This window comes from Tympanuchus pallidicinctus, unplaced genomic scaffold (genome assembly GCF_026119805.1).
Source record: "Tympanuchus pallidicinctus isolate F22 unplaced genomic scaffold, pur_lepc_1.0 scaffold25, whole genome shotgun sequence".
Classification (NCBI taxonomy): domain Eukaryota; kingdom Metazoa; phylum Chordata; class Aves; order Galliformes; family Phasianidae; genus Tympanuchus; species Tympanuchus pallidicinctus.
In genome coordinates, this window is record NW_026294742.1 from 1841952 (window position 1) to 1867243 (window position 25292).

General features: G+C 47.0%; 1 protein-coding gene across 8 annotated transcripts in view; it reads left to right on the forward strand.

The window, feature by feature from the left end:
• Nucleotides 1-21790, forward strand: part of HORMAD2 (HORMA domain containing 2) — a 30485-nt gene extending 8695 nt beyond the window's left edge. For 2 of the 8 annotated variants that reach the window (XM_052689750.1, XM_052689751.1), the window contains exons 8-13: nt 1107-1174; nt 3662-3813; nt 4375-4628; nt 5358-5475; nt 6562-6626; nt 15762-17969. In XM_052689750.1, coding sequence (XP_052545710.1) covers nt 1107-1174; nt 3662-3813; nt 4375-4628; nt 5358-5475; nt 6562-6626; nt 15762-15866 — 762 coding nt within the window. In that variant the 3' untranslated portion in view covers nt 15867-17969. Of the gene's footprint in view, nt 1-1106; nt 1175-3661; nt 3814-4374; nt 4629-5357; nt 5476-6561; nt 6627-15761; nt 17970-17998 lie in introns of those variants that run through there. The other 6 variants (XR_008208306.1, XR_008208307.1, XM_052689752.1 and 3 more) reach the window with 6 other exon arrangements.
• Nucleotides 21791-25292: the final 3502 nt, after the last annotated feature.

A 25292-nucleotide genomic window follows, 5' to 3' on the forward strand; every position in this document is an offset into this window, starting at 1 on the left:
GCATGTTCTCAATTTTGTTTTTCTTCCCTGAGGGAAGAACTGGGAAGTTCAAAATCATTCTTTTATTCTCTTTTTCTTTTATTATCTTTTTGAAAGGAGTAGTGAGAAGAGATCTGTTCGTTCTTTTTTTTTGTTTGTTTTTCATGCAGAGAGGTTTAGGACAGAAGTTACAAATCGCTTCAGAGCTGGGATGCATGAGTTACACAGTGTGTGTGTGCTTATCCTTTCTGTGTTCTCCACTGCATTGCCTCCTCTGCTATTTTGTCTAGCCTGTGGCAGCAGTCTTAGCAGTGCAATATATAAGTGAGGCATCCATTCGTTCTCCACAGAGCACACATGAGGAATGGCCTCAGAGCCTGCCTGCGGCCTTGCAGTTCTGCCCCGCTGCACCTCAGCATCTGGGGAGGGAGGGAGGAAGTGCTGGGATTTCTTAAGAACTCAACCTGACTCCTCCCAGTCAACCTCACTGCCTCAGAAAAGCCAATGATAGACATGACATTGGGCTGCAGTATGTCCTTCCTGTTGTATTGAAGTTTGTTCTTCCTAATGGTTGTTTTCTCTAAAATCATAGCAAATCATTTTCTTTTACATGGGATGTCATCTAAATATATACTTTTTAATCTCTTAGTAAACACTGAGAGCAGTGAAACTCAGAATCCCTGTGCAATACAGTTTAAACTCCTAGTGGAAACTGTCCTGCAGGCTCTTGTCTCTATACAGAACTCTGGCCAGGCTTCCCCGTGATGCTGCATCACTCGTGAAGCCTGACATTTTTCCTTTTAGTAGTGAGGGAGGACATACAGATGCTGTGAGGTCAGCTGGCCCTGGTGTCTCTTTAGAGGACAGGGCTGGGGAGTCAGGCCCACAGAGGAAATAGAAGGAGGAGACTGGAAGTTTACAATTTTTCTGTGATTATTTCAGTGCTAGGTAAGTTGTGGTTGTTAAGGAAAACCTACCAACACTTATGCAAGCAGTAACGGAGCTTCAGCTATAAACATCTCATTAGATTAATGCTGTGTTCTTATAAAGTCTTGAAAAGACCCTGTTAAGTTCACAACACATCTTTACGTTTGCTTTTTCTTTTCCTGCTCTTGTTAAATCTGCAGACAGTGACTGAATTGTATCAATTCAAGTTCAAGTACAAACAGGAGGTACCCGAGATGGACATCATCAGGTAATGGTTTGGGTTTATTGCTCAGAATTGCACTTTGAAAGGCAGGTGTTCCTGAAGCCTGAGGAAGAAGCTGCCCTTCATGATGATAGCATGTCTGAGCAGCTCAGCAGTAAATATCATCGGAGTTGAGGATAGTCACTCTACAGGACACAAACATCCGAGCTGGTGAATAGAAATGCTGTTATGTAGCACAGTGAGGCACTTGAAGTGCATCAGAACTGCATGAAAAGCAACTTAGAGAAATCACACCAAGTCGGTGTAGCAGTGGAGAAACCAACACATTTGTTGAGCCTGCTACCATCTCAACTAGCAGCAGTGTTCTTCCAGTTTCACAGGAGAGCCTTGTGCTTTCCAATGAGGCTGTTCCGAGTTTGATCCTTTTAATGAAGATCTCATTCCCAGTATTTTTATCCATGGGCATTTGCACGCATGCGTTCTGTTCCAGTAGTCTAGGAGGGTGGCCTGGGAGGTCTTTCTCTGATCATGCCTGTGTTGATGCTGCAGAACTTATGGCAGGAAGCAGCAGCATCTTGCATCCTCTTGGCCCTGTTAGATATTTGACAGCTGTGTTTAGTGGGGCAAAATCCTGTTTAGTTTAAACTTAATACTGTCAAAAGCTATTAACTATGACCAAAGCAAGGAAAAATAATTAGCCAGTTCCCCAGCAGAACGCAGCATCTGTTGATGTCCATAGTACTGGTCAAGAAGAGGCTCCTCTTTATCTTTTCTGTTCTGTTTATATCAGCTCCTTCAAAATCTCAGTGCTGTGCTGAGAGTTCAGAGATTGAGGCCTCAGATTCCCTGAGCTGTGGCTCTGTTCTGTTTCCCCTGTGACTGACATTGCTATCACCAGGTCATGTATGTACCTGCAGTCGTTTGTAAGCTGACATTCTGGCATTGATCAAACTATTGTGTCATTTTTGCTGTCAGCTCCTTCAGTTGATAAAACTACTGTTATGCACCTGCAAGGTTTATTGCCACATGCCAACCCAGAGCAAATCATCCCTCAAGGAATGTGTCTGTGTCCTTGTGTGCAAGTGGCAAAGGAAAACGTTCTCCTAGATGATCTTTGCCCTTTTCTAGATTCATTTTTGGAGGAGTTTCTGGCCACGGATCCCAGTCTTTCAGAGAGGTTCAGTTCTTTGGTTCCTACCTTTTGGCACATTCCTGCATCAAACCCAGTGTTATTCTCATACTGAACCAGAACTTGGCCTGTTACCTCCTATGGAGCTCTCATGTCTTTTTGTATATACTCTTTCTTCTGTGCTTTCTACCCTGCTAATCCCAAGACTTGTGAAGATGATGTGGAAGAAAAGGCCTGGTTTCTCTTTATTCCACCTCGATGCTGCCATCTTTAGCTCTCTCACTTCCCATACACGTTCCAGAACATACAAGATTCCATTTAATAACACAGCATGGTTAGCACAAGGGTTTTTTTGTTGGAGCTTACCAAACCATAACCTACATAACCTTGGGAATGCAAACTGTTCAACAGCCACTCAGTTTTCATATTGAAATGCTCCAACTGGAAGGGGAAATCCATCTTACAGAAGCAGTGATTTAATCAGTCATACTCAGCCCTGGCATTCTCCCCACTGTCATTTGTTCCTTTCTGCTTTGGAAATAATTTGTGGTGATTCTGTTAGATTTTGTTAGATACCATCCAGTCTGCTTGTGGCATCATCCAAAGACACAGTTTTATAGTGGAGGAGCTACTATTTTTAAGGCCCTTTCTTGTTGAATGTTAAGGAAGTGTAGGTTCCTCGCTCTCTTAGTGATTCATCCAGTTTGCCTCCAACTGGCTAAAGTTAGCAGCCTGATCTAAGCTGCTCATCTCATCAACCTCTGTAGAAAAGAGAAACGAACTCCTCCAGAGGGCAATTCATCCCACTGCTGCTGCACGGTTATCTCAGTCTAGACGGCTTGCTTAGACTAGCCAGCTGACATTTGGATGGGTGAAGGAGGTGAGAGGAATGCCCCTTAGTCACTTTGGAAAAATGCACTTCTGAGCTAGTTTTTCTTACATGAAATTGAAGTGAGAACATGGAATTCACTTCTCTTCAATCTGCAAAATGGACTTGAAAATAGCCACGGTGATGAATCAGCTCTAGATGGGATTTTCACCTCATTCCTCTCATTCCTGGAATTGCTTAGGTGAAAGGCACTTGTTTTATGGTCCTTTGATCCATTTTAATCATGTTCGAACAAGTGAGTCACGATATTTGTACAATGGGGGTCCCTTGCCCTAACTGCAAAGTCTTTTCAAATGTAAATGCCATGCCGCTTCGTTTAGAGCTGCTGTTTTCCTGATGCCACTCCATCCCAGGAGTCTGTTTCACTTCCCTGTTTATCTGGAAATTAACGAAGGCATTGTAGCTTTCTCACTGGTGCTTTGAGACAAGTCAGTGGGTGCACTGTATTTGTAATTGGATCTTGAATATTCATGACTGAGGAAAAACAACTCTGTTATTCTGCTTCCCATTGTAGCAACAGGACGAACTCTGTGAATGGAGTGTGCAGCGAGGACATGAAGCAAGCCTGCAGCCTCCTGATCCGTAAGCTGTACCTGCTAATGCAGAACCTGGGCCCACTTCCCAATGACATTTCCCTGACCATGAAGCTCCTCTATTACAATGATGGTAGGTGGATAGCTGCGTGTGCTGCCAGGGGAGCTTCCCTTTCCATCAGTTTCTGTGATAACCACGAGCCCCGTGAAATTAATAAACCTCAGAAAGGTGAAATGGCAGTGAGGTGGTAGGAGCTATTAGCTGATACAGTGAGAAATGGTGTAAAATGTAGTGAATCCCTTAGACTCACAGGGATGGCAGATGCTTTGAGAAGGGACTGTAAATCCGTACAAGAAGTGCAACCTTGCAGTGTGAAAAGGACAGCCTTCTTCACTGTTTCTTAAGGAACATGTACCTCCTGTGTGTTGGTTTATAATCCAGAAAGTTGTGCTCATTGATGGTATCTCAGCATTCTAAAGTTACTGTTTCTTTCAGCCACCTGTTAGCATTTGCTCAGTTCTTTTTTTGCCTTTGAAATCTCCCTTCTTCCCTCCAAAAAAATAACCACCCAACACATTGTTGGTAGCTGGCGTTGTTTCTGGAGGTTGGTAGATGTGTGTATTTCACAGAGCAGATTAAAGAGGGATGGAACTTTGTTTCTCTGACAGCACTGGGTTCTTTCTCTGTGTGTAGTGACTCCTGATGATTACCAGCCACCTGGCTTTAAGAAAGATGACAACCCTGGGGACCTGTTGTTTGATGGTGATCCTGTCAACTTGAAACTAGGGTCAGTCTCCACTGGGTTCCACACCTTGAAGGTGAAAGTAACAACTGAAAACAAAAGAATGGGGAGAGTTGAAAGCAACCTGATCCAGAAGAATAGCCCTACTGAGATCTCCCATCAAGGGCTAGACTGCGATGAAGAGGAAGAGGAGGGAAGCACTAAGGTAGAGAAATAACTCTATTCAGTTCTCGTTGGAGGAATGGAGTTCATCTAGCAAAACACTCGGAAAAAAAGCATTTGCTCAGAATCCTAGCTCAATAAACTTGTGCAGGGCAGCATTGCTGCACTGGATTGAGCACTGAGGCTGCAAATCCATTAGCATAATGTGAATTTCATTTGGGCACATCCACTGGCCCACTGAGTCTAATGTGTTCTCCCAGAAGAGGGCAGTGATTATACAGAGAGCCACAGCACACACATGCAGAACTGGAGGAAACTGCAGACTTTTGCAGATCTGTGCAGTCAGGTGGGATTCCTTCCACTGCCTCTAATCATCCCAAAGCTGTGCACTGTGCCCAGTTTCTCTGGAGCACCTCGGTGCTTAGTGTAGGGGTTGTCTTTAGCAGGCAATCATTAGACAGCAAGTTCAGCTGAAATAACAAAGGGGCAGCCTGCACCAGCAGCTCGGGCTTGGCAGTTTAATTTTAGGTGGCAAGTGCCAGTGAACAAGCCTTAGCATAACTGCTGCCTGAAGACAGGAAACTGTTTGGGCCAGAATTTTCTGCCTTTCTCAGTAAATCTCTCTTCTGTAGGCTTGGGAGTAGGAGTGCTGCGTGCTGAGGAGTTTTGTAAATTTAATCTCTGTTAGTGCTGAGTATAAGCTCAGCAGATTTACCTCCTGGGAATAATTTTTAAGTCGTGCTATTAATTCAAGGGATTATTTGCATTGCAGAACAACCCTCTCTCTGTCAGAGCAGAGTCAGATGAGCATGGAAAGGATGGAAAGGACAGAAATTATACCCATCCAGGCCTGGGAACTGAAGCATCTTCTTTTTGCCTTCAAGATACAGGTAGAAGCTCAGTTTCAACAGTGAAGGAGCCTGTGTTCACAGCTAATCTCTTAGCATAATATTTAGATTTTCTCAGCTGTTTTGAAATGGATGAACAGTTTGTCAGACTAATTCAATTTTGTATGAGATCAGAGTGACCTATAATAAATGGCCTCTTGTGTACGCTTGGTTTGTTAACAGAAACATTCAATTTTTTATCAGTATCTTTCCACCTTTTTATCTCAGCAGTTTTTTTTCAGATACAGAGGAAATGCATCGTTCATCAATACCACATTACATTATCTACATTTCACCAAGGCTCTTTTCCTATAGCTGTTGCAGCTTGATTTTGCTAATAACTTTAATATGTGAAAGCATGCATGAACATATACCAAAAAAGAAAAGCCTCTGTCACTTCAGTAAGCCTAGCTGGTGATGTACCATGCTCTGTTTGACCTTTGAGGCTCTCAAATATAGCCTGTGGAACAATACCATCTAGTGACAAAATGGTAAATAGCATTCCTGAGATCCTCAGGCAGTGGAATAAAGGAGCTGGGCTGCCTATGAAGCCACCTCTTCTAGTCTTTCTCTTGCAGATTCTCTGATAACTAATGAGGAGTGAACTCACACTGCCACCTTTTCCACTAGAGGGATATTAACAATATCTTCCTGCCTCATCAAATTGTTTTCATGAAACTCTGAGGCAGTTTAGGACCCCACAGTCAAATTTTATGGAAACTGTCTAGTAGGGACAGGAGTTATCAATCAGAGGACAAGCTCCTGTCCAACACAGCCACTCACACAGATTATATACTGACATAATCCTTGTTTCTTAGGAAGCCAGGTTAAAAAATGAAGTATTAACCTCACGGACAGGAGCTGTTGAGGTTAATGTTTTATATTTAGATGATGGTAGTCTGAAGTCTGTTTACAGTGCTAAACTGCCAGTGCTGGCATTGCCTGGGAATAAGGGTTACAGGGTTACACCATTCCACATCAGGCATGGAATTGCTCTACAGTGGTTCAGTTGTCCTTTTGTGTATATTTTTTTCAGTTAAATATAGGGCTTTAAGCTTGAGAACTAATGTTGATATGTTTGCATTGTAGGTGGAAAGGGAAAGATGGAAATAAAAGAGATGGGCAGGCGGCCTTCCTCACAGGCATCTCAGCAGGTGAGCAAATTTCAGTGACTCTGATATGACAGGCAGTGTGAATTGATTGCCATGGAATGTGATGTCACCTAGGATGGCACAGCTTTCTAATAACGTGTGCATTTGTTGTATGGCATGCAATGGCTGCAAAGTGTTATAGCATAGGGGTATCAGCATGAACTGGAAGCATTTATGAACAAGCTTTCCGTGGTCAGCTCATTTCACACATCCACTGCGAGAGTTTTTGTTCTGTTCCAGGAGTTGACACTCATGCATTACACATGCACCCTAAATGACACAGCCAGGTTTCTTTACCTGCGTGTGTTTTTGGATTAGGGTTCTGAAATCACCACCCTGTGTTAGATTTGAAGGCTGTGTTTGTCTGCTGCCAAAGCTAATCTTTACCTCTCCTTTCCTGCTGCCAGTCTTATCTTCACGTGTGACTCACAGTACTTCTGGATCCTATCCCTTTTTGCCTACCTCTCTGTGATAGGAAGACTTAGCTCCTGGAAGTGCTGATCTCTTTTTTTCAGGGGTTACAGAGGCAGAGCTGAGAAGTAGGATGGACCAGACGTGATACATAAAGTAACGTGAAGTTAATTCCATCCTGAGACTGTTCAGGTCAATCCCTGAACCAAAACCAGTGCTGGGATTCATGCCCTTGTGCAGAGCTCTTTTCAGTGACAGGCAGGTCTCTGAACACCACCAGACCTGCCAGTTGATCCTCCTCCTATTCAAATTAGTTGAAGATGCTGTGAGCTTGAATATTCAGAAACTGAATCTTCACAGGATAAGTTAACGAGAGTAGGAAATTGCTAGTAAAATTTTCCCTGCTTCTGTTGAAAAGTCTAACCCAGACAGCAACTGGAGACGACTACTTAACGTGTCATTCAAAAGGCATCTCTGAAGTATTTGCATTGACTCTGGATCTTAGAAATGAACTTCTGTGCCTAGGCTGGTATTTTTCAAACTTTAACCACATTTTTTTTTTTGTCACATCCTCCAGTTTCCTTCTGATCATTGTTTATTCTGTCGTCTCTGAGAAAACAGGAGCCTTTTTTGTTTGTAACTCATGGTTCTCCCCCTGATTCATGCTCTTGCATTCTTTCGGGTCTGTCATGATGAGAGTCAGAGCACCAGGCACCTCTCTCCTGCAGCATGTGAATTCCCTTAGAATGCAGTAGCAATAGTGAGAGTTTCTGAAGGTGGTGGAAACAGTACTGGTTACTGAAAAGTGGAAGAGTCATTTTATCCACTTTATGCTTCCAAAGACTCAAAAAAAGAATTGCAATCCCTCTTCCTGTTAAATTCTGCTGGGCAGACAGTTTTTGAGTTATTCTTTGATATTATTATTTTTAGACACACTTGCTTAGAAGATGGCTAACATTTCAGTCACTTCAGGAAGAAATAAAACCAAGTCACTCTTTAGAAAGTTCAGATCATCACGGTAAAGCCAGCACTAATAAAAACTTGATGCTATTTTCCATGAGAGGGGGACTTTCCCTTCTTTTCTGAGGGAAGTGGGTGAAACAAATGTGCATTGTGTATTCCACTTGTATCAGGAAGCCAAACTATCGAGTGAAGTTTGTCTTAAAAAATGAGGGCAAGCTAGGGAAATCAGAGTTAGGTATTATCTAACGAGGTCAAACGCAGGTAAGATGGCAGAAGGAGTCCTTTTGGGGTGTGAATGTAAACATCTTGCTGCTATCCAGGCTGCAGGACGGTGAAACGAGCAGCGTTTTTCAGGTGTGCTGGGAGGAGCTCTGTGATTCGAGGAGCCCTGTGGTCTCCCAAGAGAGCTGCCTTCCCCCAGCTTTGAGGGGTCGCTCAGCTCGGGCTGTGCAGCGCTCGGGAGCCACCTGGCCGGGTCCGTGCTGCTCTCCCTTCATTTTTGGCAGACATAAGCCACCAGGCTCAGGCTGCTCGTGCACGACAAGTGTTAGGTTTCCACCCAAAGAACTAGCTCTCATAAAAATTGCTCACATACCAGCGCTACCATGGCGGAGCGGGCATGGCTGGGTGGTGAGGGCGAGGCGGGCTGGGGGGGGGCCTCACCCTGCTGTGCGTGGCTGGGCCCAGGGGCTGGGCGCTCAGTGCTGCACCGTTACGTGCTGAGCTGAGCTGATCGAAACCGATGGAAGCAGACCTTTTATTGCAGATCTTGGTGTCAGGGCGAGGATTCGATGTTCAGAAAGCGATGTGTTAAAAATCCCATACAGTCACGAGGTGCTGTGGGGAATTTGGACGGCCCCGTTGCTGCTCTCTCTCTGAGCGGACTGCTTCATTCCTTCTGTTTCCCAATTATAAAAAAGCCAGAACTATGCTGTTGGAACAGAGTTGATTGTTCATTATTTTCCTGACCTACAGCTCTTCAGGAAAACCAGGAATGGGAGCATTAGAGGCTTATTTTTATCTGTGTGACATGGGAGAAGCAAAGGCTGCAGATCTGCCAAAAGAGAAAGAACTATTTCTGTCCTGTTAGAACTATAACTGCTGTTTAATAATGGCCACGAAGAGTCTCTGACAGAGGGCTTTTCAGATTGGAGAAAAATTTACATGTACTCAACTTGCTTGTTATCTGCAATCTAATGATTGATGATACTTAGGATCAAATGAGAGATTGCCCTTTCCCAGCAAAGCATCTCTGTACTTAATCATCCAGAGTTAGACACCAGCATGTAAATTACCCTACCTCTGCTGACTTGAGGAGAGTTTCTGATTGCATCAGCTGCGGATTTGTCCCAGTGTGCTATCTTTATGTGTCTTCCTAGTTTCCACTGGCATTCTAGCAGTTGTGATCTGAAGAGCTGAGTAAAATAGGGAATTGCTGCCCACTGATTTATTCTACAGAAATCTGCTGATGGAAATGGGGTCCTGCACAGAATGTGAGATAACTTCTTGAAGACTTCAGCGTAGTCCTTTACCCTCTTGTGGGTTCTTTAATGGTTTTGTCCCACAAGTTGATTTTTGTCCTCTTTGTCTTCATGTAAGCAAACATGTTGCAGTGGAATGAGTTTGGAATGAAATAGTTCTAGAAGATGAATAAAAGCTGACCATGTGGATGCTTCTGCAGGCGTTATCTCCCATCAGCAAGCTGTGGGCTGAAGTTCTGGGGTGGTCCTTAAAGCACAGTCTCATTGCACAGTGCAGCAGTTGTGCAGAGCCCTGAGTCGTCCCAGACGGAGCCTGTGCCAGAGCTGGAAGTGGTGTGGCTGCATCAGCACAGAACAGTTCTACCTCCTGGTTTTTTGGCTTCTCTAGTCAGTGCCAGACGGTGCTTATGCTGCTGGGCTGGCTGCGTTTGTGCTACCAGGCTGCTGTGGGACACCAGTAAGTGTGCTGAGGATTGGCCTTGTGTAGGCACAGTGGTTTGGATCACTGGTAGCCCAGGGGCTCCACACTGCCTGTCAGTGCCTGGCTGTGTGGCATAGCTCTCTTACCCCGAGCTGTCTGAAAGTCACAGAGATTCACTTGCCTAAATGAAAGAGTGCCATTTTAGACTGCAGGTGGTGGTTTGTCTGGCCAGCTGCTACTCCCCATGCTGAAGTCTTGGGTACCTGGTGACATCCTTTTTCTCTAAGAGAGAGGCTGTGGCAGCAATGGAAGCCAGCATGAGCAGTCTTTCATGCCTGACACTCTACGAGCAGTGTGTTTTGTTTGCCAGTGGTCAGCATCCTCTTGGTGCCCAGAGCCATGGTAATCCTGCTGGAGATCCCTGTGCCTTTGCTGAGCTTCAGAGTTGCATGTGACTTCTGTCTGAAAGTGAAGGTCAGCACAAGGGATCCAGTTGCAGAACAACAACTTGAAGATCAAGACCTTTGTTGTCTGATTTTTCTCAGGCAAGCCACTTTTACAATTGCCATGACAGAAAGCAGTTTAAGGGTGAAGTCTGCCATTTGCCGAGCAATAGGAAAGCATTTTTCTGTGGCAATGTCATTATCTTGAACTTTTGCAGCAAAGAAAAAAAAGAAAGGTTTATCTCTAGCTGTCTATCAAGCGAACTGTATCTGATGAGAAGTTCCCAGAACATTTTCTCCTCCAAACCAGCTGAGGCTACACAGACCCAAACAATGAAGAGAAAGATTCAGAGATGAGCTAGCCTCTCTCCTTCCTGTTAGCTCAGGCCATTCTGGGAGGAGTGAGACAAGGAGGTCAGGAAATTCCTGGCTTCTCTGCATTCACATCCGACCTTTAGCTGGATCTGAGGCTGTTCATCCCTTGCATGAGTTGTTCCTGACTAGTGTGTATGAAACAGCTTCTTAGTGATCTCTTCATTTGGAGGTGATGCTCACTGCCCCGGAGGCGGGGAAAACTTTAACTTGTGTGCCCTCAGATTTCAGCTATGCCATGGACATCCAGAGGAAGACACTGAGCCTCTGAGCCTTCACACGTGTTCATAATGTGCATGCTAACAACCAGACAGACTGCTGGAGAAATCTGCACACAGTAAAGTTGGGCAGGTCTGACATCCCACGAGGGGCTAAGCTGCTGATGGCCTCATAGGCACAGTGAGTGTCTTTGCTTTTCACTTCCTGGTTTACAGTGCTGTAAATCTCACAAGGGAAAGTCTCCCAGTGCAGAAGCTTACAGGCCAATTGAGGGTCCTGGCGGAGGCTACAGGGACAGACACTGGTACTTTTTTGACTTTTCAGTCAGGTGTTTTGAACAATTTGTTTTCATAGTCTGGAAAGATCTGTTCGTGGTCCTTTAAACGCAACGAGATACGTGAGACACAGCGTAGGCCTGTGAGACTTTGTCTGCAAAAAGGAAATTGCGTTGGATGGCAGAGATTTTAACAGTGAACTATGGAAAAGGAAGAGGACCAGTGGTAATCAGTGATGTCTTGGCATGGTTTCCTGGGCACAGAAATGTGGCAAGTTTCCATAGATGCATCACAGTGAGCGTCTTTCATTCTTCCACCTGCGTAATTTGGCTTTCATGCTTACCAGCGTGATTCTCCTCCACTTTGTACAGATGAAAATCAGGATTAGTTCTACTGATGTCAGTGCATTGGCTTTTCTGGAAACTGATAGGAGCTCAGTCAGCGCTGAGCCCTGTGCTGAGCTTTAATCTTTGTGCCGCCTTCGCAGAATGGCAGAGGTCAGAAGACCTGGAGGCCACATAGAGCATCCTACGTGCCCAGGGCAGGGTAAGCACCTTGGCCACTCACATTTTGAATACCTCCAAGGATGGAGGCTCCACCGGCCCTCTGGACAGCCTGCACCAGTATTTGATCAGGCTCATAGCAAAGAAAAGCTCTTCCTTCTGTTTAAATGGAATTTGCTGCATTTGGTTTCTGTCTGTTTCCTTCCATCTCTTTGCTGCACAGCACCACGTGCCTCGTGAGCCTCGATTTTGCTGTGCTTGGAGCAGCCACCTGTCAGTGAGCTGCCTTCACTCGGAGAGAGGTGTCTGTCACCTGGCACGCCTCCTGTTTTGGGGGCTGCATTTAAAGAGCTGCTGGCTTGGCTTTTGGAAGTGGCAATGTTTGCTGTGCTACCAAGTTATCTGCAGCTAAAATCACAAGATGCATCAGGCGTTGGCCCGCTCTGATAAGAGTTTCCTAATGATGATCTGTGTACCCCGCTAGATGTACTTGCTGCCCTGGCAGCAGAGGATTGTTTTGCCTTGTTTCACCAGCTAAATCTTGTATCTCAGTCCTTATTCTTCCGGCCTGCTTGATGGAACTGGGTTTCCTTTGACATTCATGCGCTTCTGAATTTGTTAGGTTACAACGTACCACATTGAACACTCCGTGTCCTGACAAAGAGAACTCTTCTGAGGACATAAGATTTACAGAGTGCCAAACCTCAGCATGGGGCAGGCCAGGCACAAAGCGGGGGCACAGCTGAATGCTCCTACGCTATTCTAGCTTTTCTACATAGGATGCCTTCGGAAGCAGAAGTGCCAGAAGTGCTGTAAATTTGCATCAATTTATGTTGGGAATTTTTGGCTAGGATACGTGGGGACGCTGGGGATTGAAAATTGCAGAGCACGAAACTGATTTTGTCTATCTAAGAATAGGAGCGTAACCATAGTCTGCTTGCCGCGCTGCATCCACCAGTCTGCCTTGGGAAGGCTTTAATCTGAAGTCTGATCTATTTTTAGCCTGATATCTTCTCCAGACAATGTGCAGCTGTCCCGTTAGTTTTATGCCAGAAATTAGTAACACTTGCATGATTCACAAGTTAGCTGTAATTGCACAGAAAAAATCTGTGGCAAAATACGACCGTTGTACACATAGCGCAGTACTGTACAGCCCGGGAGGTTCACGATCACTGTGTCGTCGTGCCATGAGCTAGGCAGAGCCATGGCCTGGACTGACAGCCAGGAGCTCACGGCTCTGTTCCTCTCTTGTTCCCCCATCAGCGTTGTCCCTTGGGGGGCCTTGTGGCACCTGGCTCCATACCTGAGGGGAGCCGAGGCCCTGCAGTGGTTGTGTAAGACAAAAGCCACTGTTGGTACGGCCTGAGCTCGCCTATGGGTTGTTCAAAGTCCCAGAGTATGGGAAAAAATAGAATTAATCAACCTTTGGAGGCTTTGATTGTATGTTTAGTCAATGGGAGGGATTTCCTGCTTTTTACCGCGCCGTTTAAGAGGTTTACTTTCTGGTTAAAGTCAAATAAACACACGTAGGATCTGACTTAATCCCATTTAGAGCGCAGTGCTGGGGAAGAAGCCCAAGTGTTTGGTTAAGGTAGGAACCTGGAAGTTGGGCTCGGGGTCTGATCCTGCCTCTGAGCTCATATGTGAACTTGTAGCAGGGCAGGAGCAGGACAGGACATGTTGGCTTTGGTGAAATACCTCACACGTTTGACATCTTGTTCATTCAGCAGATGAATAGTGCGTGTCTGCAGAACATGACGACTTGCATAGATGTTTTTACTCCTAATCTCCAGGTTCCTGTAGGGCATGCACACAGAGGGAGTCGTGGCTGCTCCTTGTGGCTGCTTCTCCTGCCTCAAAAGCATCCCATCCACGCAGAGAATTAAGAAAGGGCTAAACCTCCAAGTTGCTGCCTGTGCTGCAGAGTCCATTCCTCGATAGAGGGAATAAAAGCACCGGCTGTGGATGATGTGCTCACTGTGTGGTTTGGGCTAAAACAGAAAGAGAGCTGAATCCCTCAGGTGACCAGGGGCCTGGAGACTGGGGATCATTGCTGTACTTTGTTGTGCAGCCAGCAGGACAGGGTACAAGTCTTGCAGCTGTGTTAGCAGTGCAGAGTGTCTAGATGCAGTGTTTCCACCCCCAGGGCCCTGTGCTTCAAAAACTGAAGCAGACAGGTTAAAGTGATGCCAGGGAAAGGAAAGTAAATAACTGCCTGAAATGCCAGTTTGAGCAGCTGGGTATCAGGTCAGGAGCTGTAACACAGAGATCCACTCATCTCAGTTTCCTCAAGCAAATACGCCGTGGACAGTGCTGAAGTTCTGTCAGACTGAAGGAAAACCTGCCTCTCCCACTTGGGCAGGTTCTGGTTTTTTTCTGTTTGCATGGAAAGGAAGTTGTACTTTCTGCATTAGCCAATATCGTGTTGCTCATAACGAAGAGGATGGAAGAGGGGAAGAAAAACAATTTGAAACACGATAGAGAGGCAAACTGAGGTGGTTTTGCTGCTAATCCGCAGTCAGTTATTTCACACATTAGGAAGACCATTGCTACGTAGAGATTACCAAAGCCTCATACCAAGGTCAGATAGAAAGAGAGCCTTGATGACGTGGGTGGGGAATTCTGTAATGACCACATTTTGTAATCTGGAGACCTTGTGCTTCTCTCCAGGATGTGTTCTGGAATAGCTCTCTATTAACTCCTTGTGCTCATCCTGCTTCATAGAGCTCCTCCTGATTTTTAGTGAAACCAGAATAAGCTGCTCTTATTTTGAATTAGCGACTTGTTTAGCACTATTTTCCCTCTTCATTCACCTTACTTTCATCCAAATGAATTTTCTTTTGGAGGCAAAGCTGAAGAGTGTGCTATGGTGTGTCCCTTCAGTTCGATTCCAGCGGGAGCAAGATTGGTATCCCTGCCAGACTCTGTGCTTTGTCCCTTCTGGGTGGGCAGCAGCACATGCTGCTCTCTGCAGCTCCATGTTATTATTCTTATAGAGAAGCAAATATGTCTTGTGATAACAAGAATAAGTGAGTTTGTGATTTACATGACACAGCCAGCACTTCAGCTGTCGTTCTGGACGTTCATCTGTCTGTGATCTGTCTGAATTGCCCACTTGTATTCCAGCATATATTTTTTAGTGCTCTTTAACCTTTTGCTTTCTAGGCCTCTGGATATTTTTGTGGGGGGCTTGTGTCTTCCTAGGGGGAAGTTATGCCCCCTGAAACAGAGCTTGCTTTGCTTAGTTGTTTTTCACAAACTCACACTTATAGTCTTTGGACTCAGAGGCCCATCAGCTCACGCTGAAATTCCATGGTGTACATCATTCCATGGTGTCTCATCCTAAAAGGCTGTTTCCAGTGACTGCCAATGTGACCCATGTAATTTTCTTCAGTGGGATTATGAGCAGGAGGTGAATCAACTTTTTACAAGGGTAGTAGTGATAGAGCAAGGGGGAAAGGTTTTAAGCTCAAGGAAGGAAGGTGTAGATGTTCGGAAGGAAGGTCTGGATGTCAGGGGGAAGTTCTTCACAGGTAGAGTGGAGAGGTGCTGGCACAGGCTGCCCAGGGAGGCTGCGGATCCCTGGAGGTGTTCAAGATCAGGTTGGATGTTGCCCTGAACAGCCTGGTCTAGTGCCAGAGCTGGAGGTTGGTGGCCCTGCCTGTGACGGGGGGTGGAACTCGGTGATGCTTGGGGTCCCTTCCAGCACAAGCCATTCTATCATTCTCTGAGTCTATCACTATCCCACGTTGGTGAAGAAGGCTTCTGCCCCACGAGCGACTGTATTTCTCAAAGGCCTCCTTGCTCCTTTCATTGTCTCTAGGCTGTGGGACTGAACCTGTTGCTTTCACAAACCTCAGCACCTCAGATCCAGTGAGTGTTCCAGTTTTGGTTCCTTGCCTAATGGCTTTTACTGGAGAACAAGATCACACTGAATAAACCCAAGAGGATCCAGGAAAACACACTGTAGATTTGGAAGTTGTCTTTCTTGACTTGTCTAACAGGAGCCTGTACCGTGAGAATGATCACTGCTTCTGATGGTTCTTACAGATAAGCTGCCTGAACCTTGCGTTTAGCCAGGAAGAGGTAACAGGACCCAAGAAGAAAAGGAAGGTCAGTGAACCAGAGAAGCTGCTTCTGGAAGGCAGGAAATGATGTTTGTTCTGCCACACAATGCATTTCAGAAGGTGTGAGTTTGTGTTGCCATCTGACTGGTAAAGACCTTAATTCTCTCCTCATGTTTAACTCTCCACATGCCATGCGTATTTCTGCATACTTTGTCTTGTACAAAGTTTGGATTGCAAGGAGGCAGCGGGCACCACAGCTGTCATGACTGGAGGCCAACAGCACTTGTTTCATGTTTTAAAGTTGAGGATTGGTGATTTCATGTGGACAGGATCTGTGTGCTTCTTTCTGTTTTGTCTCCCTCCCTCCCATCACACACATCCCACTGGCTAAATTTGTTTCTCTCTGGCTGGGCTGTCCCTTGCCAATATGTTATCAATATCAACAGCACTATTTCAGGATGAGCTCTCTGAGATATCGATGGCAGCAAACAAGTTTCATGATTCATTAGATTATGCTTCATTCTATCTACTCTTTCCGGAGCATAGATTTTATTTTATTTTTTTCAGAGAAGGGTTTTTATCTCTATTGAATGCAGAGATAAAGTAATCTATACACATTTTCTGCTGTTGCTGCTGAATGTTGTTTTTTCTTTCTGACTCTGCAAGTAGTGTTGCTATGGTTATAATATCAACTTACTTCTGAAGCAGCAATCCACTTTGTACCAAGAGGCATAGTTACCCAATACAGCTGGTGTTGAAACACACCATGTTTCAAACCTAACTTTTATAAAGGTACCTCTTGATGGCAAATATAGGTGAAGAGAGCAGCAGCAGTAAAAGAAAGAATTTGTCCTTTGGAGCAAAGGTGCTGTGTTTTCTGGCGTGTTGATTGCCTGGCTGACGCTCTGCCAAGTTATTACTGGAGAGGTGTAAAAACCTAATGGTTATTATTGGAGTGGAGCAAAATGATCTTAGTTAGTCTTAAACACTGTAAAAATGATTTTCAGAGAACAAACTCTGCATTACTTTATACTTTATAAGAAAAGAGATAATGAAATTTGAAACGCCAAAGAAGGGGATTTAGAACAACGTCTTCCCAACACAAAGTTGATCTTACATGATGGAGATGGGATGGGGAAATGAAAAAGCACTAGAATGCAACGTAGTGTCCCTGGTAATGTGGCAGCATTCCTGGCATTTTTGATACTCGTCAGAGACATTTCAGGATGGGGCTTGAAGGGCAGTAGTGGTTTGGGGTACAAGGTGTTCCTTTTGTGGCCTGTGTCAGCTCCACAGAAAGGATTGCTTGGCAGGTCCATGAAGCCAGATGCAGGCTTCTTGGGCCAGGCACCCGAAGGAGCTGGCTGACTGGCTGGGTGTACAGCCCTCATTGTTCAACTGACCTCCTCCAGGTAGCTGAATAAGGCACTGCAATTCTAATTCTAATGCCACCCCTGTCCTTCCTTGGGCAGACAGACTGCTGGCAGCCCCTCAGCCCGCAGCAGTGTCTGGCAGGTTTCGTGGCCTAATGCCTGTTTCACAAAACTTGTAGAACATGAGAGTTCTCCATTTTATCCTCACTTTCAGTCCCGAGTCCTCACATTTGCACCTGTGGCCTAATAAGCCAGTTTGTTCACATGCCAGAGCAAACCAGAAAGCTTCCTTCTGCCCAGATTTTGTAATGGTATTTACTCTCATGCCTGCACATCCATGGGAGGCCTGCGTTCTTTGAGCTCAGCTACGGCTCGGGACCTGCCTTGACCTGAAAGCTGTGCCCTGGTGCTCCTGGAGGTTGTGGTTCTGTGTTTCTTCAGCCTGCTGGCTCCTGCCTGCCCCCAAAGCCTCGTTATGTTGTTGTATTGTGCGTACAGGAGAAAGACAAACAAGCCTGTGGTTATGGCTACTAGAGGGAAGCCTGTCAGTCTGCCTTGTGCGCACCGGAGAATGCAAAGTGTCCTGTCCCACAATGAAAGTGAAGGAGGCTGTCTCATGTTACCACACAGTGAGAGTGAGCACACAGACACCACAAGTGAATCCACAGCTGAGAGTGCTGCCCTGCTTGTAGCCATGGCCAGAGGCTCGCTGGCTCAGTGCGCGCTGCCTTGTAATCAGCTATTTTACGGTAACGACTTCTAGTCATTTTCATTTCAGGCTCGGTTAGAAATAAAGTAACTTGTGATGAACTGCCACAGTAAGCGTCTGATTTTTCTTTCCCACAAGCTTGTGGTTACCACCAGATTCTAAGAAAAGTCTTTCCACTGCAGATTGGAATCATCTAAGCCACTTACACGTATCCTTTTATTTATTGGTGATTCTGCTCGGCCAGCTAAAGGTAAAAAAAAACACCTCTTTCTTGTATTTCAGGCGCATTTCTAGTTAACACTCATTAACTGACTTCATGTATGTTACACATCGTCAACCTGATTCACTACTGACATAAAACAGAAGCAATTCGTTAGTAACGGTCCCCTGCCAATTAGTGAACTAAATTACGTTTGAACAATTTTCTTCAAAGATTCTCCTCCTCCCCCCAGTGCATCATTTGGCAAGTCCCCTGCATGCTTACAGTAATTATGTGCGTGCAGTGAAAGGAGACTGTTACCTCTTCAAGCAAAATAAATGAATATGTGATCTTTGTGTTAATATAACAATGAGTAATACAAAGAATCACAGACATCCTCCCTTTGATCTGCCAGAGATACAAACAGCAATTAAGATGACAGGCCGTTTTAAAACCCTCAATATTGGGAAGGTTCCGTGAGGGGAAAGCGATTGTTGTGTAGGGTTTTCAGACAACTGGTGAAGAAGGGGAGCCCTTCTTGTCCCTGGTGACCGCAGGCCTTTGGGCAGACGTGCTGTGGGTATCCTGGCACCTGCCAAGCCACCAACAGGTTGGTGGTGCTTCTAAAAATCGTTCCCTCTTTCTGGGATAGTGTTTAACAAGAAGAGTGGTATCTCTGTTTCAAATTGAAAGTCAAACTGAAGTCAAACGGAAAATGTTCAGCATTGTCTCAACCACATCCTTAAATATATTGGCCGCAGCGAGAAAATAAGCCCGAGCTCTGGTGCCATGCAGCGATGGTGGGGACAGGTGTCAGGTTGGGTTTAATGTGAAAGCTGAGGATTCTTTTGGGATTTCCAGTGCCGCGTGAGATCTAGGAAATCAGCTCATCTGACTTTCGGGTTTGGAAGGAGCGCAGAAAGAAGAAATGAAACATGACACGAGTAGGAGAAACGAAGACACTTTCACACTTTTAAAAAGCGTGAGAGTTAGGAGCTTTGACATTGATTTCAGTGGAGCACGGGAGAGCCTCTGCCCGCAGTGATACCCACAAAGCACAAATCATACGTTGTCAGCACTGCCCAAATGAGATGGGCTATCATTTTTTCCCCACTGGATTTCTGTAGCCATACCCTTGAATTATCTGACTATCCCTGCTATAAATGGGATTGGAAACCAGCTGGTAGTTTTCACGAGTCCAGTTCTAATAATGAACCTTTATCTGAAGAACTGTTCCTTCAGGTTGTTCTCTCTTGGCTGAGACTTTAATTTTCAGACTTTCTGCATTTTTCCTCTTTAGTCAGCAGGTAAAGTATGTAGTCGTGGCTGCCGGAGCCGAGTGCCTGCATTTGTCATGCCACAGAGCTGCCATTCTCAGGGGCCAAGATCTTTGTGCCAGCAGCATCGTGTCACCCCAATGGAATCCCACCCACGTGTGGCGCTGGGCAAAGTCTTTTTTGTTAATGGATGAGTAAAATTGCATCTGGCTTTTGTTGTCATCACGAGGTAAGTAAGAGGGATTTGCATCTCAGCTGGCACACTTTCTGTAGGCAGCTTCCAAGGCTAATTTCAGGCAGGCTGGCACGAATATCCTTCCTTTACACAGAGACTGAGGCTCGGAAGCCTCATAGGAGTTTTCCATAGGAAACACCGCCCTGGGTATCCGTGTGCCAGATGTGCTCCTATGGCATTTCCCTGCACATCAATGACCTACTGTTCCAGCACGGAATCGATCGGCCTTCTTGTGACGTGTTCTAAATACTTTGCTGTGAGATTTGTCATGTATAGGCTAGAAAAATAGTAATTAAGGCACCTCCAGGTGTAAAACATCCGCTGATTCAACGCCGTCTCGGTGATGTCTGGCCAGGCAGAGCAGTGGTACCACCATGCCCCTTGGTCAGAACTGTTCTGCAAGGACTCAAGATCTGTGCCCAACCTCTGGAGGTCGTCTTGTCCATTAGAGATTGGATTTAACTCTGTGTTCAACACATATTAAGGAGGGATCTGTCGTGCAGACCTAACCCCAAGCATCCTTCAGGAAGTTTTGGGTTGCTGCTGTTTACAGGAAAGCCCCAGGTCCTTCCCAGGCTTTAGGGAATCGCTTACCTGTGGGAGCAGTGCGGGCACGTACAGAATGCTGCTTGCTCTTATGGGCATGCCGTGATATATTCTGTTCATGCTACTTGTATTTCTTCACAGGACATGCAGAGGGGATGTTTACTCTGATGAAAGTCTAGGACTGATAACAGGAAACCAAGTTCTTTGTACAGCAAATTGGCCTTGAATCACAAACCGATCTTTTTTTTTTTTTTTTTTTTTCATCAACAGAGAGTAAGACTGTCTGAAACACAGGAACGTGATGTGTCCTGAAAACAGCGTGGCATTTGGAGTTGGCTGAGCTCTACCCAAACCTTTGCCAGCCTCAGAACTATGAATTGAATGTCAACCCGAGCAGGTGGCACACGGGCTGGGAAGCCATCAGGGACAGTTACTTTTTGTCTGTAAAGACATCTTCTTACCAGTTCAGTTGATCCAAAGAAGTTACCAGGAAGCTGAAGCTGCTTGTCCCCATGGGTCGAGCACAGCACTGGGACTCGAGAGCTTCCTGCATGCCCCAGAGGGGGCATTTCTGAACTGTAAGTGTCTCACTTCATTGCAGGAGAGTTGGAGTAGATGATCTTTAAAGATCCCTTCCAACTGAAGTGATACTGTTATTTGGTGATTCTGGGGCTTGGTACACAAATCTCTCCCTCTCTTCCCTCCTTTAAAAAGTGCTGCCCATGGGAGAAGGAACACCATCCTGTGAGCCCTTGCAGAAGCTGCCATCACGGAACTTTGATACTGTTGGATGTCTATAGAGGCTTCCACAGTGCTCATAAACAGCATAATGGGGTGCAGTTTCAATAAAAATCAGTCTTTCCAAAGTCAAGGAGTTCTGCTTGCACCCATGAAAAGAAGGGTTGCTCTGGTCTAACCAGCCTGGCATCTGAGACATTGCTGAGCTCTGCTCACACTTAGAATCATGGGATCATTAAGGTTGGAGAGGACACTAAGATCCCCAAGCCCAACCCCAACCCATCGCCACAGCTGTGGAATGCCTCCAGGGATGGTGACCCCACCACTCCCTGAGCAGCTGTGCCACTGCCCAACCGTTCTTTCTGAGAAGAAATGCTTCTTTAATATCCAACCTCGTATCTCCAGCTGGTGTCTGCTGCAGCTCTTGGGTCATCGTACCGGACTGGATGTCACACAGTGGAGGCGCTCACCATTGCTTTGGGGGCCACAGAACCAGGAATCAGAGGGGCTTTGGTGGTCCCCTCTGGCAGGAGCAGCACAGGCGGCTCAAGATGACTTCAGTCTATCACTGGCTGGCTGGGTTTGCTTCCAGCCCACTCCGTCTGCTTCCTATGGAGTCAATGAGCCAATGGAGCCAGGGGAATGATGAATAGCATCTCGAGGCCGTGGGACAGGGAGTGGACCTCGTCTGGGTTCTGACAAGGACCTCATCTGGGCACTGAACTGCCTGCAGAGCAGCCTGCAGCGGGCAGGAGGCCACACAAGGGAAACCCCAAACTACCTTGGGGTCCTTCCATGGCGGTGAATCAGCACAGGCTCCAGACATGAGGAAGGTATGGGTAAGCGTGGCGGCTGGACAAAGCCTTGCTGCCTCCAGCAGCCAAGCATTTCCTTTGGCTTGCGGTCATCTGGCTGTTACCTGGCTTCCCTGCCGATGCAGTGGAATTATGCTGAGGTAAAAAGGGAAAGAATTGGGTCGGCTGCCTGATGACATTTCCTTTTTATTTTATTTTCAATGTATTGCACAGAGAGCTCAGCCTGGGCTTTGGAGGGGTAGAAAGAGCCAAAAAAAAAAAAAAAAAAAAAAGCAGAAGGAGCAAACAAACTAAAAAGCAGACAACGTACTCAGCATCTCTGCACCCACTGGTAGGCCCAGATGGGAGCACCCAAAGGCACATAAAGTTTGGAGAAGCTCGGGAGCTGAAGGTGACACGCAGGCAGCCCGTGGGGTTTGCAGAGCTCCGTGCAGAGCAGGGCCAGGCATGGGCACGGGTCTGACACAGATGTGCCCATTTTCTGCTTTCAGAGAGATGCCAGCTTGCGTGCAAGTCGCCATGCTGGGGAGCACCATTACCTACTGGTTGCAGTGGATTGGCTGGCCCGCTTTCCTTTTCCCAGGCTGTTTTACAGAGCGCAAGATCTGAGTTACTTGGCTACAAGAGATTTTCTGCTCTGAAATTGGCAGCTGCTCATTCCAGAAGGGAATCAGCATATTTGGCCACTGCAAAGGAAGAGGGAAAACCATTATTTTTTCATTGCTCTTATTTAACTCTCCAGTGGGAGACACTGTACTTGGGTGACCCTCGTTACTAAGGCATTGCTAAGGCTTCCCTTTGCTTGAAGGTACAAAAGAAGATGTATTCAGGTCTCAAAATGCCTATATTCCTCTGGCTGGACTTGGGGCGGCCCGCTGCCAAGTATCCAGTTGTGTCAGGCCTTACACAGCACTATATTCAACGTCACGGCTCCATGAGTCAGGATTTTCTTTCTAAAAGGGTTCACGTCAAAAGGGCCCGGCACAAAAATTCCCTATAGCCCAGCAACAGAGCGTGCTGTGTAAGAAGCTGTGTGAAGAAAGAGCGCGATGCGCGGCTCAGATAGCTCAGCCCGGGCATCCTTCCATGCTGCACAAAGGCAGCACTCAGCACCGCTCATGACTCAAGGGCTGCGATCGCTGCTGTGGGGTGAAAACCCGTGGCTCAGTGCCAGCGTGCCCACGGGGTGCCCTTTGGGTGCCCTTTGGGTGCCCTTTGGGTACCCATTGGGTGCCATTTGGGTGCCCATGGTCTCGCTCGGTTTTTTGGGGTACTGGGGACCCCGCGTCCCAAGGACAGTGGGCGGCTGTTGGGTTTTTGCTGTCTTGCAGATCAGCCTTTCCCCCGCTTTCCGCCCTCAATTTCATTAACCCCTCGGGACATGTGTCATCTGAAGGCCTTTGCGAAGGAGGCTGAGCATCACGATTTCCCATTGCCAGGAGGGTGAAATCGTAATCGCAGCTGGAAGTGACTCTCCTGAGGTCACACCACTGTGAGGTGGCCCCTCGAGGTGCAGTCATCAGGCGCTTATCTGGAGTTTCTACTATTGCACACACTTTGCTCTGTGAGGAATTTCCTCTCTTAATCCAGGATCCTGCTGGAGTCTGGCAAAGCAGCGTTCCTCTCCACGTCTCACCTACATCTCCTTTATTAATTTAAAGCCATTCCACATGGCTTGCTGTTGGGGCTGGCCCTGCTTAATATCCTCATTGATGATCTGGATGAGGGAATCGAGTGCACACTCAGTAGGTCAACAGATGAGACTGAATTGGGGGAAGTGCCGATCTGCCTGAGGGCAGGAAGGCCCTACAGCAGGATGAGGAGAAGCTGATGGATGGGCTGAGGCCAATGGGATGAAGTCCAACAAGACCCAGGGCCATGTCCTGCACGTGGGGATGGGTTGGCAGTTAGACTTGTTGATCTTAGAGGTCTTTTCCAACCTTGATGATTCCATGGTTCTGTCGTTCTCCCTCATCTTATTGCTGTCAGTGTCCCTGAAGGAGGATGTTTCACCCAAGTACTGGAACCCCTCCTGATGGAAATTGTGCCCCAGTTTGAGATGTTGGAGGGCTCCAGCTGAAGGGCAGCACCCCTCAGCTCCCCATTTGGTCACTGAAGAGAGCTCAGCCCGTTTGCCATGGCAATTCATAGCAGAAACCCAGGGACTCTGCTGTGCCCTGTGTGGGATGCTGAGAGCTCTGCATGGGCAGATCATTTTCTGTCTGTGCAGCACGGTGGCTTTGCACCTCCTTTGGAGCATCTGGTACTGGTTAGTGCCCAGCGGGCTGTAGGTCTGATCTGGCACTTCCTGCACTCCTTTGATCTTAAAAAAAGATTCAGCCACCGCGTGCTGGTGCAGCAAGGATGAGAAATGTGCTGCCCTCAGTGCTTCTGCAGCCTCGGGAGGAACAGAGCCGCTTCCCTTGTGTCGGGCGATCGCGGGATGAGAGCTGACCTCGTGGTGTTCCCCATGGATGCGACCTGGGAACAGCAGTGATAGCGCATGGGCTTCATCCTTGGGATGGAGTCATAAGGAAGCCCACAGGTTGGAGAGACTTCAGAGCCTAGCGGGTCCCACCTAGCCCAATTCGGGCTCTCTGCAGGACTTTTTGGTGCTTATTTGCCTTGTTTTCTGACATGAAAATGCGTGACTGGGCACCATCCCATCCGCGTGGGCTGGGAGGAAGAGAGCAAGACTCAGCAGCTGCCCCTCTGCTTGGCATGGGGCTGGAAGGAGCCTGGGTGCTTCTGAGTAAGAGCAATTCCTGAGAAAAGTGAGGGCGCCCGGTGGGAGCTCTGGGACTCACCTGGGGAAGAGGAACGGGATGTGGCAATGGTTGGCTGTGGGGGCACGCTCACAGACGGTGCTTTCCCCAGGACGTGTGCCCTCAGGCTTTCCGACCAGACGAGTTACCCACAGACGCACCCGGAGCTTGGCACACAGGAGGAGGACGCAGGATTTCCCCTCGCCGCGTGCCCAAGGAGCTCAGTTTCCCAGTGCTCTCCAATGCGCAGTCGGAGGGAAGAAGCTGCTTTGCCCTTTCCATCCGCTTGGTTTAGGCAGCACCAAGCAGCTTCTTGGCCTGGCTCACCCAGCGGGGAGAAGGAAACAGGGTTTGGGGTCAAGCTTTGTGCTTAGCCTCAAATGTTGGGTTCCGTGTGGCCCTGGATGTCCCATGATGGGGCACCCAGCAGCCATGTGTCACCAGGGCTGTATCCACTGTGCACACTGGCTCCTAGGGCACAACTGCCTGCCCACTGCCCCCAGGCTTTGGAGATGGCTTCAGAGCAGCAGAAGTGGTGTTGAGCTGCAGCTGATGGTATATCCTTCCCCTCCAGCTCCCAGGAAGGGAAGCTGCAGCACATTTGTCCCATGGCAATCATCCCCTAAACGAATGAGTGCTTTGGGACACCCCTGTCAGTGGTGGTGCCCTGCGGAGATCCCATCAGTGGTCCCCAAAACAAGTGAGTGCTTTGGGCCACCCGCACCGGTGGTCCCCATAGGGAGCTTCGGGGCACCCCATCCATCATCCACAAATGAATGAATGCAAAGGTTGCTCTTGGAGAGCAAGGGGATTTTGGAGCCTGAGTTCAGATGAAAGCAGCTGCCCTGCTGCGTTTG